Source organism: Thamnophis sirtalis, unplaced genomic scaffold (assembly GCF_051295495.1).
Source record: "Thamnophis sirtalis isolate CommonGarterSnake01/CBP01778 unplaced genomic scaffold, rThaSir2_p1.2 scaffold_8, whole genome shotgun sequence".
In the NCBI taxonomy this organism is placed as follows: Eukaryota; Metazoa; Chordata; class Lepidosauria; order Squamata; family Natricidae; genus Thamnophis; species Thamnophis sirtalis.
Genome location: NW_028261388.1, coordinates 20,828,170 through 20,844,961, shown reverse-complemented (window position 1 = coordinate 20,844,961; position 16,792 = coordinate 20,828,170). Strand labels below are relative to the sequence as shown.

The 16,792-nt window shown below is 42.5% G+C and overlaps 1 protein-coding gene across 1 annotated transcript in view; it reads right to left on the bottom strand.

Annotated features, from left to right (window-relative positions):
- FGF9 (fibroblast growth factor 9) overlaps positions 1 to 5,831 on the bottom strand; it is a 49,237-nt gene extending 43,406 nt beyond the window's left edge. The window contains exon 1 of the mRNA XM_014060535.2: positions 4,403 to 5,831. Within this exon, the coding sequence (XP_013916010.1) occupies positions 4,403 to 4,679 (277 nt within the window). The 5' untranslated portion in view covers positions 4,680 to 5,831. The remainder of the gene's footprint in view (positions 1 to 4,402) is intronic.
- Between the last annotated feature and the right edge of the window lie 10,961 nt (positions 5,832 to 16,792).

Here is a 16,792-nt window from a genome sequence, read left to right as displayed (position 1 = left end):
TATTAGATTAGATTAAAGAGAAAACCACGAGGGATGCGTGTAGTAGTGGAGAGTAGGGCCAACGCAATAGGCATCCCTTTCCACCACACTTCTAGAGATCATGGTGGCCAAATTTTGAGAGACTGCGATACTTTGTATAGTGACAGGTTGGGGGGAAAAAAACCGGCCTTGGTCACCCAGAATCGCATTACAGAGTTTTCAACTCCAAAAGACTAAAACATGTTGCAGGAAAGGTGTAAATTTTACAGCAAGATAAAACTGGCACATAAGGTGTTTTTTTTTTTTACATCGCTGAACACATTTACTAATGTGAGGAGAGTGTAAACACCACAATGAATCTATATGTTAGATTCTTTGGCATGATGCTACAATGGACTTTATATCAAATGCAAAAATCTTTATTTGTTGGCTAGTAGCCACTAATAGCCTGATTTTTTTCAGTACCAATCTGGTGGTAGTCTAAATGAACAGGTAAATAATCTGAAAACTATATACAATCATTCAGAGATAAGACTGCAGAACAGCCTGTCCAGACCCAATGTTTTCTAAATATGCTGGAAATTTGGAATTGGCATATCTGGAAGGCACTGGGGAAGTGTTTTTCAGAAGCTATTATCAATATCTTAGTTGTGCTACTAACTGCAGTTCCCAAACATACTAGAATAGTCTTCTTCTGGATTGAATAGAAATCTCCTGTCAGCTATATCTTATTTGAGGCGAAGAATGGATCCAAGTATAAATTAGGGATGGGATTACACCCTCCATTTTTATGGTAATGAATTCCTGCTTCAATCTTAATAAAAAGGCAAGCTTTTTTAAAAAGCATATTCTACAGCTTTTATATAACTGCATGACTGCCCTGGTCTCTGTACAATCTAGAAACCAAACTAGGTATAAAAGAAGTCGAGATATATAAAACTTGGTATCTTGCCAGGGATATTCAGGGAGGCTCAGTCCTAGGTTTCCCCCCCTCTAAAAGATATAATGTATTCCACAGGTGGTTTTTATTCTTTTGTTGGAGTCACCTGTGCTCTGCAGGTGCCATTCCAGGAATCTGAATTGTGCAGGCAGTTTTTCTTTCATGTTTATAGCTTTATTAATCTAGTTCATCTACAATCAGGATTCCTTTACAACAGCTGGACATACTGTAAGTCAGCTTCCAGGCTGCAGAGTTTCAGAAATAGCACCTGTGGGTTTGCTTCACACAGTATGCATGCTGAAAATATGGCCTATATCAACTCAGGAAGTTGGATTTATTCAGTTAATGATGGAGCAACAAGTTATATGTAAATAGCTACTGAATTCAGTGGAATCTGTCCTAAATGGGTGGTCATGGGGTTTGCAACCTTATAATTTTCTCTGTATATTTGCTGTGATGAAGCAAAACCCCATATTTATTACTTATTACTAATAGACATTGACCACACTGCCATTTTCTATACATTTTGGACTTTTGCAGCCACAATTACCCAGTGCAAAGTTACTGAATCTGAATTCTAATACCGGTAGAAAACAAGGATGTTTTCTACTGGTATTAGAGGGGGGGGGAGGTGTTAAAAAATTCAAGGTGGTGTTCATAGCTATATGCTGCAATCTAAGCACCACCTTTTTTCAGGGTGCTTTGTGATAAACATTTAAAAGAGAAGGAAGGGGTTGGATCACATGGTGGTAGATGCTCCTTGACTTTTTTTGACAACTCTGCAAACATCCTGCTAGAAAAGAGGACATCGCCACATCCAGCCCTATAACTTTACATAATCTTCCAGATTTTTCTTGTGCACCACTGCAAAGTTATTCTTTTCAAGTGAAAACAGCTGGATTTTTGTTACATTAAAAGAAGAAAAACAAAAGCAAACCCCAGTATTTCTGATTTATAAAACAGAATATTAGCTGGCATAATTTCCCCATTCTGTGTAATAAATGGTCCCCTAATTAAATTTTCCTTGAGTCAAATTCCCACTCTACCTGGACAGCCCATAGTGTTTCCCTGATAACAGTGCAAAAGCCCACTGTTTTCTTAGCCAGTTGATCTGCTCTCCTGGGATTTTCTGGATGCTTCCCATCCTCTTACTACTACTACATCCTACAACTGCTACTTAACTCTCACTTTTCTTAGACTGCCACCCTTCAAAATCAATAAAGGTCTTCTCCACTTTTAAGAGCCCCTAGTTGTAGCAGGTAAGGTGGATAGCCATTTAAATTAAAGGATCTTGAATTTAACTGCAAATGATGCATTGCTCTGAACCGCTGGCATAGCCAGTGCCCCTTGGGATTTCTTTCTTTTCTTTTTCCTTTTTTAAAGATCTGTCCTTCTGTAAAGGGGGCTATTTAATTCAGGGCCACCTCAAGCGGAAAGGGGTGGTGGTGATAGGGGAACTGGCGGAGTTTAGGACCCCGCGGCATTGTCTTCGAGCTGCTGCTGCTGTTGCCGCCGCGCAAATGCGCGAGGAAGCAGCAGCTTCAGCTCGGCCACCGTACACCTGCTACCGGCTGAGCCCGCGGACTGGTGCTGAGCGTCAGAAGACCCGATTGCAGCCTTTTAACATGCTACCGCTTCCGACCTTCGCACACGAAAATTGTACCGTAAAGCCTCCAGTCCGGTCTTTGAGCGCGCGCATGCATGCATTCTATATGCATCTCATACATTATATACATACAACCACGCTCACACCCTGCACCAGATCTCCACCGCTGCATGATAAGGGCCACGCAGAAAAAAAAAAGCCATTCCGGAGCAAAAGGGGCGTGCGGAGGGAGGACGGAGCGGGCTCCAAACCCAATTCCTGCTACATCGCCCAACTTTCTCCCCTCCAGGAATTGCTACCGCCTCTTAAGATGCCTTTCAATGTCGCACGCACGCCCCGGCGTTTTATTAAGGGAAAGGGGTTCCTGGGAGCTCCGCAAGTCTGATTCTCTTCGTAAACCGCGTTGGGGTAGAGGGAGGGGGGGCGAAAAGCGGGTGTATGTCCTCAAGAGCTAAGGAAACCCAATTCAGGCAAGAATAAAAAGGAGGTGGGGTGGCTTAACAAGACCTAGTTCACGTTTTCCCCCTTCGAAGGACACCCTTTCGTTACACAACTGCGGCATTTCCCAATGGCTCTCGAAAGCAATAAAAGATACGAAATGGAGATATATATATATATCAGGACCGCGGGAAGGGAAACCACCACTGAACTTTTTTATCTTTTTATGATCTGGGCCAAGTGCAGTCAGGTGGATTTCCAGTCAAGTCCTTCCCAACAGCACTCGGCTCTCCGAAGTGGGATTGCTTCATTCTCTCCAGTCTCCAAAGTTCAGCCTGTACAATTAAAATCATGAGCCGCCACTTAAACCCTGCGATATCAATCAAAACGCGCGGACGGTGCCTTTTGAATGCGTGGCACAGCGTCCTCCCTGGCACAAGAGATAGGAACTATAACTCCCATCATTCCCAAATCACGCTATTTGGGGGGGGGGGGTGGAGACACACACAAAGGCATTTGCGATTCCAGTGCGGCTAGTTGGGGAAGGCTGAATTCGCCGGCTGTCTATGCTGAGTCACAGAAAATTTCCTGAGAGAGGGCTTTAAAAAAAACCCAAACTTTAAGCGAAGTCTGTGTGCAGCTGCTAACCAGCGCGGGTCTTTCATTTGACGCTGGAATATATCTAAGCATGCGGACATCTACCCCATGCAACAGAAACGCGAAGATAGGCGAAGGCTTCCTTTCCTTTCGTGCTAGAATTATTTCGGGACCAAAACGTCTTGTTTTATTATGCCGGTACCGACAGAGAGAGGGGCTGGCTGTGTGCGGACAACCCTTCTCTCTCTCTCTCTCTCTCTCAAAAAAAAGGGGGGGGTCCCTTCAGCAACGAAGAGCTAGTGTAGGGACGAAAGACGGCCGAAAACGGCTCTTCCAGACGTTCTGCTGCAGTTTAAGCAGGTGGATAGGAGCTGATAGGAAAAGCGGATAGGGAGGGAAGATCGTGTAAACACTTTACAGAATGGTGAAAGTGAAAAAGCCCAATTTTCTCGGCACGTCTGCTTACTTAAGAGTTAATAGAGACGCCTGGGCTGAAGAGCCAGAGAATTCCTGCCAGGATTGGAAACTGATTCACTGAAAAGCCGGGCTACACCTCTGCGGAGAAGGGACCCTTCCCTCTCGTTATTAACACTTGCATTTACTCCTAAGCGAAAGAGCGGCCCGCATCAATCGCTTTTACCACGCTATACTGCTTTTTTTATCCCCCCCCCTCCACTTGGACACTCGCAGGGATCTGCAAATTCTCACCACAATGCCATCCACCAGCAGCATCCACTCCTTTTCCTCTCCGCCACCCTCCTCCCAGCCGCCCACCTTGCGCAGGCAAGGACTTCTGGCATAGCCCTCCCACGGCCACCAGGGGGTTAACCGCCCATACCTACCAAATCTGCTGTGGTCTTGCCTGGTTCCTTGGATCGTACCATTGGGGAAAATCTCTAAGTGAAATCCAGTCCTGCAATAGAGCTGCCTCCGCCTCAGGATGCCTCTTAAGTGATCCAAGTCCGTTACCGCAGGCCCCCGGGGGAGTCCACCTGCTTCGGACTGCCCTAGGTGGTCGCTTAACAAAACCGGGCTGTCCGCCGGCAAGACGGGCACGTTCCCAAAGGGGCCGGCGTCTTGGACCCCGAGATAGTTCCCAACTTCACCTAAAGGAGCCATCAGGAGCGGAGAGGGTTGGAGGAGGTGGGGGAAAGGTAAACGAGGTTTTTTTGGGGGGGGGGGTTGGCAGCAAATTGTAATTGCTAGTGCCCAACCTAAGATTTTTTTTCTTCAATTTTTTTTTAAATGTGTCTCCACTCCGTTCTTCCCCCTTCCACTTGCAGTTACGTTGAGGGAAGGTGGGGAGGGGGAAAGAGATTTCTGTTTTAATCCATCAGTAATCGCACGGATTCCAGACTAAAATGAAAAAAAAAAAATAGGACACCGGAATAAAGTAGCCCGCTGTTTTGGGTTCAAGGTCAAATCGCCCACTCAGTCTGAAAAAAGCAGCGCGCTCGCTCCGCACCGGGACATAGCTCTCTCAGCCCCCCTCGGGTTGTGGGTCTAGAAGCAGCGGACGAGGTCTATGTTCCCGGGGCTCTTAGCAGGCGGTGAGGTCTTCTGCCCATTCAGCCGTGAAAAGAATCAAAATCCGTAGTTTCTCCATTGGGCTTAGGAGCGGAATGACCATAGCAACTTCGGCGCCTTAGGCGTTACAGAGGGCAGTGGGCAAATACATTATCGATATATGGCATCTCAGATGCCCGGCGGACGCCAGGCCCCCTTTTTTTATGGGATCTGCTTCCCCAAAGACATGCGCTCTTTTTAGTCTATACCAGACTGCATCTATCAGCATGAATCCTAAAAAGGAGGGGAAAGGAAGGGGGGAGAAGAATAAGGGAGGGACATTCACATTGGCTGGCCGAGGTAAATCCTCCCCCCGAAAGGATAAGGGGATTTCTTAAAAATAATAATATTTTAAAAACTTTTTGGGCGTCCAGATCTATTATCCAGAATCTCTCTCTCTCTCTACGCGGATGCTCCTCGGTTCAGCCCGGCCGACGTTCCAGCCTCGAACCACCCAGGCAAGAGGGAAGGCAGCTCCGTCCAAGTGCGGGGATCTTTTCTTCGAGTTGCCTCGGAACAGGTGTAGCTTCGGCAGAGCTGGCCGGGCGATGTTGTACTCCAGCCCCGAGCTGCTGCGGCTCTCCCATCCAAGCACGCAGGGAAAAGTGGCGCAGGAAGAGGCATTGGGCTGGGTTTAAGGTAGTCCAGCTTGCGGGCGGCTGAGGGGCTCTCCCAGGTCCTAGCGCTCAACATTACCTGCTGCAATAGACAGCTAACCCCACACCCAGCCTGCTCCAGGCAATTGAATCGCCGCGCTCCCTCTCTCTCTCTCACCAGGACCGGCACACACACACGCTTTTTTTTTTACTGGTCTGCGACACTCCTAGGTCCGTGGGTATGCAGTAGGGCAGAAAACGATGCGGACCAGAAACTTTGAAGCCGCAATTGAGTCAGGAGCTCCCACAATAGGGAGGGGGGGAGAAGAGGAAGAACGGGAGGGAGGGAGGAAGAGCAGCGCGGCCTTAGATCAAAGTAAATCTGGCTGGGATTTATTTATTTATTTATTTATTTATTTATTTATTTATTTATTTATTTATTTATATTTATTTATTTAGCTAGATAGCTTCCGCGTTTGGTCACGGAATTCGCCGAGTATGTAAAAGGGAGAACCCTCCCCCATCCCCTCCCCAAAAATCAAAGCTTGAGGTTCTGCATTCAGCCGGGCTCCAGTTTTCCCAGGAGGCTAAGAGGTTTTTTTCTTTTTTTAAACCAAAAGCTGGCAGCGTTGAGCTTTAAAACGCGTTTACTTGGGACGAAGTTTGATGGTGGGAGAAACGCGCGCGCTCTACAAACGCGCGCGCTTTCCCCCCCCCTCCCCTTCTTCAAGCGGCAAGTCCGCGTTCACAACTTCCCTGGGAAGCAGTGGCGGATTTAAGGCTCGCTGGTGCCTTAAGCACTGACCAATCTTGATGCCCCCCCCTCCTTTGTAGAAACTGTAAAAATCTCAACTTTGTGGTGCCCCCTTGGGCCTGGTGCACTAAGCACGTGCTTAGTCTGCTTAATGGTTCATACACCACTGCTGGAAAGCAACTTCCATGCGCCTCCAGAATCCGTGCGCGGAACAGACCTTTGGGGCTCAAAAAAAAAGGAAAGAGAGAGACCTAACGAGACTCAGACGCTTCTTCTTCTTCTTTTTTGCTACACGGAAGTCCAACCACCAGAAGACGGGGGGGGGGGCTAGGAGGGGTCTGAAGTGATCATGCTGCAAAACTTCTGGACGCTTCCTCCTCAGAATCTCCCCCTGAATGTGGAGGGAGCGTCTTTTTTTGAGGGCACCTGAGGTGGGTTGTCCTCCTTTTGAGAGTCTTTGCAGTTCTTCTGCCTAACTTTTCGGGTCATTTTTCCTAGCAACTTCAACCATCCCCCACTCCAGCAACTCCAGAATTCACGCGGGGCGCCCTTAGCTTCTGCAGCAGCACAGCAGGCTGCTGAAGAAAGAGGAAAGCAGGAAAGCCTCGTTGCCCAGTCGCACCGGCACGAGGTGAGGTGGCCTTGTTCAGTCGCCACGTGCTCGCGGTTTTGTGTGTGTGTGTGTATATATAGATTTTTTTACAACCCCTGATAAGCCCCAATTATGGGAGGAAGCTAACTGCTTCCATCATCTGTCTATTGGCTCGTCACAAGAGTCCATCACGACAGAAACCCAATATTTTTACTGTTGCCTTTGTGTGTATATATATATGTGTGTGTGTGTGTGTGTGTGTATGTATGTATGTATATGTATGTATATGTATGTGTGTATATGTGTGTGTGTGTGTGTGTGTATATATGTATGTATATGTGTGTGTATATATATAACAAAAAAAAAGGCAACAATAAAAAAATATTGGGTTCTGTCTGGATGGTATATAGCCAGGGTGCAAAGTGATTAGGAAACACCGCCAGGAGTTCTTCCCCTGCCCCGGAGGCTGTTATGCCGTTTTCCTTGTGGAATCTGAAACCGTGGTGGTTTCGGCTTCGGTTGTGAAGAAGCATCTTCCATCATGTGGTAAGTGCCCCTATCAAAGAACATCAAAAGTTCAGCCACAGGATGGGTTTTTCATTTCAGGGTACAGTTTTCAACAATGTAAAGTAGGAATCAGGCTTTGCTAGGATTCTAGTTTGCAGCCAGCATGGAGTTCTCCTCTAAGCCTTAGCAGAAGGTAAAGGTAAAGGTTCCCCTCACACATATGTGCTAGTCCTTCCTGACTCTAGGGGGTGGTGCTCATCTCAGTTTCAAAGCTGAAGAGCCAGTGCTGTCCGAAGACATCTCCGTGGTCATGTGGCCAGCATGACTAAACGCCAAAAGCGCACGGAAGTCTGTTACCTTCCCACCAAAGGTGGTTCCTATTTTTTCTACTTGCATTTTTACATGCTTTCCAACTGCTAGGTGGGCAAAAGCTAGGATAAGTAATGGGAGCTCACTCCGTTATGCCACGCTAGGGATTTGAACTGCCAAACTGCTGACCTTTCTGATTGACAAGCTCAGCATCTTAGCCACTGAGCCACCTTCAAGCATTAGCAGAATGCCACCTTTAATTTGATGGCAAGATGGATGTCAGACATTTTTTAAGTTGCCTTTTGAAACTAACTTGAAACATATGAAATGTGAGATCCATTGCCTGTATATTTAGTATTTCAGTTCCCCACAAATACCTAATAAAATTGCCATTGCCCTGCACAACTTTGTATATAAGTGTACATCCTCTTAAACTGGGATTACATTTAGCAGCCTGATACAATATGTCTTCTCCATCTAAGTTTTTAAAAGTAGTAGATCTTAAGATGCAACAAGAGATGCTAAACTAGGGTATGTTTGAATTTCAATGGATTGTATTCATAACCAACTTTTAAGGCACAATCTACACAGCACGATGGTTGTAACCACACAATATGCAAAGCCAACCATATGATGACTTAGAATGAGGTTCAAAACCCATCCGTGATGTTATTGTAAAACAGAAATTCAGCTAAAATAGCTCGCAACATGTTTTTGGAGGACTGCAAGATGCAGCAAGATTATGCTGATCTCAAAAAGCTAAGCAAGGAAGCAGGAATAGGAAACCATTGGAAAGTTCTAAGACTTTGACTAGACTCCTACTCTTAACTTCTAGTCCTAACTAGACTCCTAAACCTTGATTTCTTAAAAAGTTCTGGAAGAAGCCATTGGCAAATACTGTTAACTATCCTGTTTTTGTCTATAAGAATTCATTTAGTCACAGGAGTGAAACTCAAATGATACACTCAAAACGACGCTACAGGGCTCTGCTTATCAGAACAACTAGACACAAGGACAGTTTTTTTCTGAATGCCATCACTCTCCTAAACAACTAATCCCAACAACACTCTCAAATTATCTACTAAGACTGTATTACTATTATTCTTCTCTTCCTTCCTCGTACCTATGTCTTTCCTAGTACCTATCTCTTTCCACTTATGACTCTTTAAAATTTATATTGCTTCTTTTATTTCCTAGTATAATCTGATTGCTTATTAGTAACCTATGGCTATCACTAAGTGTTGTATCTTATGATCCTTGATGAATGTATTCTGTTTAATTTTTCTTTATGTACACTGAGAGCTTATGCACCAAAGATAAATTCCTTGTATGTCCAATCACACTTGACCAATAAAGAATTCTATTCTATTCCGTTCTGTGATAGAATCAGAAGTTAATAGTCAAAAGGCATCTTGGAGATGACCTGTTTCAACTCCCTAACCAATGCAGAAATCCACAGCTACAACGTCCCCCACCCAGTCTCTCATTTAAAAAAAACTTCTATTAAAGGCGAATTCAACACCTCCTAAAAAAGCTCATTCCATTGTTGAACAGCTGTTATCATTGGGATATTTTTCCTGATATCCAACTAAAAATCTACTTCTTTGCCATTTAAATGAGTTGGCTTTAAATGACTTCAGAGGTGTTTTGTTTGTATAATTTAGCTAACATTGAGTTTCACATGGGCTTCTTAAAATTATTTTTGTATTCTGATTTTGAGCATCATTTGTGAAAATGTCCTGATAGTAGGTTCTCAGTAGAAGCCACACAATATGTCAGCCCAGAAGAAAAATGAGCTTTGGAGATCACACACACACACATACACCCCAATGAATTTTTTAAGGTGACTGTCTGACTTTTAGGTAGAAGTTCCGTCAAATTCTTCGTGAAATTCTGTATTCAGTATCTTTATTCATATTTTTAATAGAATGCTTTGGAACGACAAGTCTTAAGTTCCATTATGGTCTATTTCATTTTCAAAGAAATCCAGAAAAATGATTATTTCTTCTTTGTAATCCCATGCTTCAGTATCTCTCTGTTCTGCTTTAACTATGAAAAAAAAAACATGCTCTTTCAAATGAAATATCCTAACCGGAAATTTGAAAGAAATGACTACATAGGCATCTGTCAAGATACTGCTTCATTTTCCTGCCTGTAGGCAGTGGGTTGAACTGGCAATGCTTCCTGCGGTTATTTCTATGGTTGCCTTCACCTGAACAAAGGCAGAGCATCAGGTAATTCTGTAAGAATTAATCAAAATCTCTTTTCTGCTTTGTTCCATAAGATGAGCTTGTTTTGCCATCCTGATTCCAAGAACTATGTTAAGCAAGGCACTTTGTATTGACTTTCCTTCTTCTTTTTTAATCGCACTGAAGATACCTAAATCGTTTAATGTATCAGACTAAGGAGATGTTTAAAAACCGATAGACATAATTAAAAACAACAATACATTATAGAATATCCTGATTTGTTTGACAAGTTAATGCTACAATTACAGTTTCTACTTGGAATGTGCAAAATTCATTGGTCCAGAAAAAACTCTGCTTCACTCCAGACCACACTATTCTAGAGGGAGAGGGGGCATTTTGGCAATTTCTAGAAGCAAACTCGTCAAAACAGTAGTAGCTCAAGTTATTATGAAGGGTGGTCTGAGCATCACAGGCTTGCTTCATTAAGAATGTTATGCTCACAACCTGTCATATGGCATCCCTTTCAGAGTATTTACTTCTGGAATCTGACCCCTTTGAATGGCATGGTCCAGAGAATTCCACCTGGAAAGAAAGAGAATATTCTGGAGTTATCTGGAATGATCCATTCTCTGCTCAACATCCATATCCTACTACTAGTATTTACTTTTCTGAAATTAAATCCTACTGAAACCCATAGGAATTATTTTTGTCTAAGGGTAGTAATGGATTATAAATCATTCCCTTATCTAAATTGTTACAGGGCTCTTGCAGTTAATAATTTTGCTTTACTATTTTACTGTTGATCGTTGTATAAATTGTTTTGATTATGTTAATTGCATACTTTTTAAAGATTTATAAAAATAAAAGGCTGCTTGGGGAAAGATTTAATAAATCTATATAAAACTAAAACTTTGTTGTCAGGAAAGGGAAAGGAAAGGAAATTTCCAATGCTCCCTGCCATGATCTTACAAGGAAACGCAATGGGGAAGCCGAAGGAAGTTGGAAATTGTTCCTGCTCCTGTCACTCTTTTTGCCTGCCCTTGGTCAATCTGTTTCTTTGTTTAGATAAGAAAATATCTCTAAAATGATGACCCAACAGGATACAGGCTGTCTAGTAAATATTAAAACTGTCATTTTCCAGATTATCCCTTGATTTGTATAAGTTATTCCAGAAGAAGGCTACTTAATTACATCATAAGTACTATTCTAATACAGGTTTGGCGCCAGGTATGTTTCTTTTAATGAGGTATTTCAGAGCAAAGGAGAAAAACAGAAAAATGCATTGTTCAACTACTTTATGGGCATTAATTAACAGAAAGAAAGGAATCGTCTAACAATCTTACAATTTTCCTGGCATTAATTTTGGAACCTACTAAATTTGTACACAGCTTTATAGAAGTCTCTTTCCGATTGATGTGTCCTTGCTCATCCCACAACTTGAATGTTGGTTAGAATACCCTGCATTTATTTTGTGTAGCTCAAGGTAGCACACCTAAGGCTCCTATCTCCTATTTTCCCCATAATAACCATATAAGATGGGTTGGGAATTTGCCCAAATGTCTCAATCAGCTTTCATATCTAAGGGAACATTAGAACTATGATCTCCAGCACCTTAAACACTATATCAAGCTAGGTCCGATTCAATCTGAACCTATTTTGTACATGCAGCGAACATCACAATGCACAGTGGACAAAGCTTGCCATATGACAATGGAATATACTGCATTTCTCCCTCGCCCACCTGCTCCCCATCCCACAGACACCTCTAGGAAAGTGAAAGTTGAATTTTGAAAAAGCAAGATAGGAACAGCATTCATTTTTTTTTTTAACTTTGCTGTTGGACAAGATTCCTGAGAATATTATGGACACTCAAGAAAACAAGCAAATGGATCATTGAACAAATCCACCCAGAGTTCTCACTTGAAAAACAAATGATCAAGTTCAAATTATTTACTTCAGACACATCATACAAACCCAGCTCTCTAGAGAAGGAGCTAATGCTGAGAAAGTAGAAGGAAAACAATAAAGGGACACGGCAACAGCAAGGTGAATAAACTCAATTACAGTGGTAAATGCACCCTTGGAAGATCTGAAAGATATTTTTAGGAACAGATGGGCTTGGAGAAGATCGATCTATCTATGTGGTCACTAAGAGTGAACAACAAATAGAGCCACATAATGAATCAAAAAGTTGATATGTTGGGATAAAGAACTGCCTGGAAATTGTAGGCCTGCCTATCATCTAAGCCATGGAGCTTAAAAAAACATTTCGAAGAAGGCAACGGCAAGATACTTCTATAATTCTGCCAAGAAAAATTCATGGTTGCAATCATCAGAGGTGTTGGGTGTTGAGCAGCATACAAATTTAATAAGTTAATGAAATCTGAAATCTTTTATGTTTTTACTTTTGGATTTGTGCAAGATGCTGAACACTAACTCAATCCCTTGTTCACATTCAACTGAGATGGTTTGCTGGTTTGTAGCTAATTTAATCCTGCCCCTGACACACGGAGAAATGCACCTTATCTGAAATATTAATCGCATACTTTAGTAAGTTTGGCCTGCAAAGCTGCTTTTAACATTTGTTAGATCACTATCATTCTTTCATGAACACTATGTTTCCACGAAAAAAGACAGGGTCTTATTTTCTTTTGATCCCCAAAATAAGTGCTTGGCCTTATTTTTGGGGAGGTCTTATTATTTTTCAGGTGCAGGAGGCAACAAGCGTGGTCGCCTCATGGCTGCTGTTATATTGCAATATTTTTGGGGAGGACTTGTTTTAGCGTATATGCTCAAAAGCCAGATTGGTCTTATTTTCAGGGAAACGGTAGGAACATCCAAATGTATTTATTTAGAAATTTGCCACTTACTCTCACGTGGTGACTCAAGGTGGCTTATAAGGACGTAAAAGCATGATATAAAATAAAAATAATAAAATAATCCCCCCACCCTGGCAACAACATACATTGATACCAGCCATTTAATAGGCTCCGTTTAATCCCACTCTGGATTCCCCAGGCCCTCTGGCAGAACCACGTCTCCTTATTCTGGAGATTGACTTCCATCTGTATTCACTGTTTATGCTATACACTTGTACCACATACAAAAGGTCCGCTGAATGGTTCAAGCAATGTCCTTGCAGCTATAAAAGGGCCAGCTAGGGCTAGTGATCTGATTAAACTCAATGGATCTCTGCTGCCACGGATCCTGTAACTCCACCTGGTTTACAGAGAGGTTAAGGGAAAGGATAATCGGGACGGGGTTGGTCAGAGGCTAAGATGCTGAGCTTGTCAATCAGAAAAGTTGGCAGTTTGGCGGTTCGAATCCCTAGTTCTGCATAACAGAGTGAGCTGTTATTTGTCCCAGCTTCTGCTAACCTAGCAGTTCGAAAGCATGTAAAAATGCAAGTAGAAAAAATAGGGACCACCTTTGGTGGGATGGTAACTGTGTTCCGTGCGCCTTCAGTGTTTAGTCATGCTGGCGACATGACCACGGAGACGTCTTTGGACAGCACTAGCTCTTCGGTTTTGAAATGGAGATGAGCACCGCCCCCTAGAGTTGGGAGCGACTAGCATATATATGCGATGGGAACCTTTACCTTTAAGGGAGATGAAGTAAGAAAGGACTTGCTTAGAGCACCTCTAGGCTCAGGTGAGAAGGAGCAAACCGAATCAGCCGCAAATATTAACAAAATGTCAATATTTCTCCACCTTTATTGCACTCACGGATAGCAACTTTGTTTCGGGTAACCAGAGGCCTCGTGGGAGGGAGTAGTCCCGGAATTCGGTTAAAAGTTCTTAGTGAAATATGGAATTCGTTTATACAAAATGCAGTAGTTTTTTTTTAAAAAAAAACACCACAATACAATAGTTATATAAGTGTGTATGTGTAGATAAAATTTCATAATATGTGTGTGTAATTGATTACTGTTAAAACAAAAAACAACATACTAAGTCAGTGATGGTGAACCTTTTTGGCACCGAGTGCCGAAAAGGGAGCAAACGCGCTGATCTGTGATGCAACCTCTAAGAGGAGCTACCCAGGGGGCATGCGCGTGCCAAAAAACAAACTTCTGGTTTCCAGTGCATGCGCAATGCCCAGCTAGTTTTCTGGTTACTGACACACATGCACACGTGATGGTCAGCTGGCCGGCACACATACCGGAAAAGAAGACCAGAAACCTGGAAGAGGAATGAGCGATGCCATGCATGCCAGGTGACTTGGCTCTGCGTGCCACTTCGGGCTTGCATGCCATAGGTTTGCCCTCATGGTACTAAGTAAATCTGGCTTCGCCATTGGCTTTGCTTGTCCAAAGGTCACAAACCATATAACCCTGGGATATTCCAATCATCATAAATATGAATGAGGTGCCAAGTATACAGATTTTGGTCACACGACCATAGGGATGCTGTAATAATGGTTATAAGTGTGAAAAACTGGTATAAATCTCCATATATCAACAACCTAGATATCCAACTACTACTTTCTGAGTGCATCCTGATAAGGATCAAGGGCCACTCCACACAGGTAGCCCAGGAGATTTCCACTGCTGATGGATTTAAAGCCTCAAAAACCTACAGGATTCCACTCTCCCCATTAGTTTTGGTGATAGCAAAACAGCTCAACAAAGCAACAAAAGCAGGGGTGTTCAAATTTGGGAACTTTTAAGACTTGTGGACTTCAACTCCCAGAATTCCCCAGCCAGCATCCAATTCTGGGAGTTGAAGTCCACAAGTCTTAAAAGTTCCCAAGTTTGGACATCGCTGAACTAAAGCAATTCCATATCATATATCCCATATAAAAACCTCAGTGGATCCAGACAATTAGTTTATTCTCTCTGGTAAAATTCAGTCAAAGTCAAGGCATATCAAAGTCTGTTACTTTTCTCCTTTCTCTGAAATTAAAGTAGTTAACCTTGGCTGGTATTCCCCTATTTTCTTTCCAACGCGCAAATCTCAACTACACAGTAATAAAAAATAATATTATCCAGGTGGTTGATTTTTTTTTTTTCAGCTGAAAATTTGAAGACATATGCTACACTGTTTTGCCTCTGGGAGGAAAGACAGCAAAACTAATTTTACCAGCAATGCCAAAATAGCTAGGGTTGGCCTGACAATAATAGCTATCGTGTAAACATAATCTTTCTATATAAAGACACTTGGGCCTCATTCCTTGACAGGGATATCAAAATTCTTCATATTCTTCCAGAACACACAGTAAGATCCAAACCGGTACACACACTCTATTTAGTGCAGAGGTCTTAAAATAGGACTTTTAAAAATGTCTTCTCCAAATGCACAGGGCACAGCAACGTATCAGTAACTAATGCTCTCCGAAGCAAGCCAAGGTACATGAGATTGAAGACGGGATTATGGAAATTCTTCCTTTGCTCTTTGCAAAGTAATTTCACATTGGGAAAGAGGAATTAGCAGTGTTAAGTAAGGAATGTGCATTAAAGGGAGTTCCCCTTTAATGTACTTTTAAACTCTTTAAGTTGGCAGGAGATAGATTTTCCATAGGCAGGTCTGCTTCATTTTTTAAGCAGTGCCTTCAATTTGATTCTTGCAATATTTAAGGAAATCTTGATTTTTGGCCTGCGTTGCTACCAGTTGATTTCAATTCCACTCTTGGAGCAGCAGGAAACATCTGCATGAGCGTTCTATCAGATATTTCAAGATTGCTCTTCTTAATCATCTTTCATACGAAACATCAATTGTCCCTCCAGATGCCTCACTATCCTAATCAACCTACAGAAGTGTTGTTATGCCATTTATGTTCTTCAAAGTTCCACTTGTGCACATCAGCCCACAAAAATGTGCACTCTTGTATTAGGGAATGCCTCATTGAACGTTGTAGGACATATTGCTGAGTAAACTTGTATTTCACTTTGCAACTTGATCCAAAGAGTTTCACCTATTTCTTGAGTTAAAAAAATATATCTGTGTTATTCTGTAAGGAAGGAAGTAGCACAAAAGTGAATCAAATAAGAAGAGGAAAACTAGATTTCTTTGCTGTAACAATATATATATATATAATAATGTCCCAGCATAGTGTTGGAAGAAATATCCATCTGGTTCAGTTCTAAGCCAGAAGAAAGCCCCTGGAAACACGGAGGCTGATTGGAAAGATAGTTTAATGGTGAAGCAGAACCACCAAGCACATGGTTCTGGGTAGCTGACCATATGGAGTTGAGAGAGGTGTTTTTTTAGACCTCTTGGGCTTTGAACTTGAACTTCCGGTTTCTGTGCAAGAACATTTATTTTAATGGTTGTTGTCAGATTCCTATGGGGTCACATTTGTCTGAGCTCCCAGGTTTGGTTGAAGTTTGCTAAGTGATGCAATGTTCTTAGGAGATTGTGGAATGCAGTGAGCTCTGTGTCTTCTGCTAAATGGTCCCATTGTGTCCTGAAAGGCCATGTCTTAATCCCATCACCCTGGAGCTGAAAGTATCTTGTAATGTAGATAGGCTGACCCAGTCCTACTGGGGCTATGAAGAAAGGTGGGGGCTGCTTTCAAGAGCATGTTTCTCCTTTAGGGAAATATAATATTCTGCCTTTTTAAAATTTCTCAAAATATTTCATTCTTCTAGGAGAGGAGTGGGTGCTAACTTTGTACAATAGAAAACATCATTTTTGGGGTATATCTGTGTGTGTGTGTGTGTGTGTGTGTGTGTGTGTGTGTGTGTGTGTGTATTAGATTTTATAATTATACATATTCAT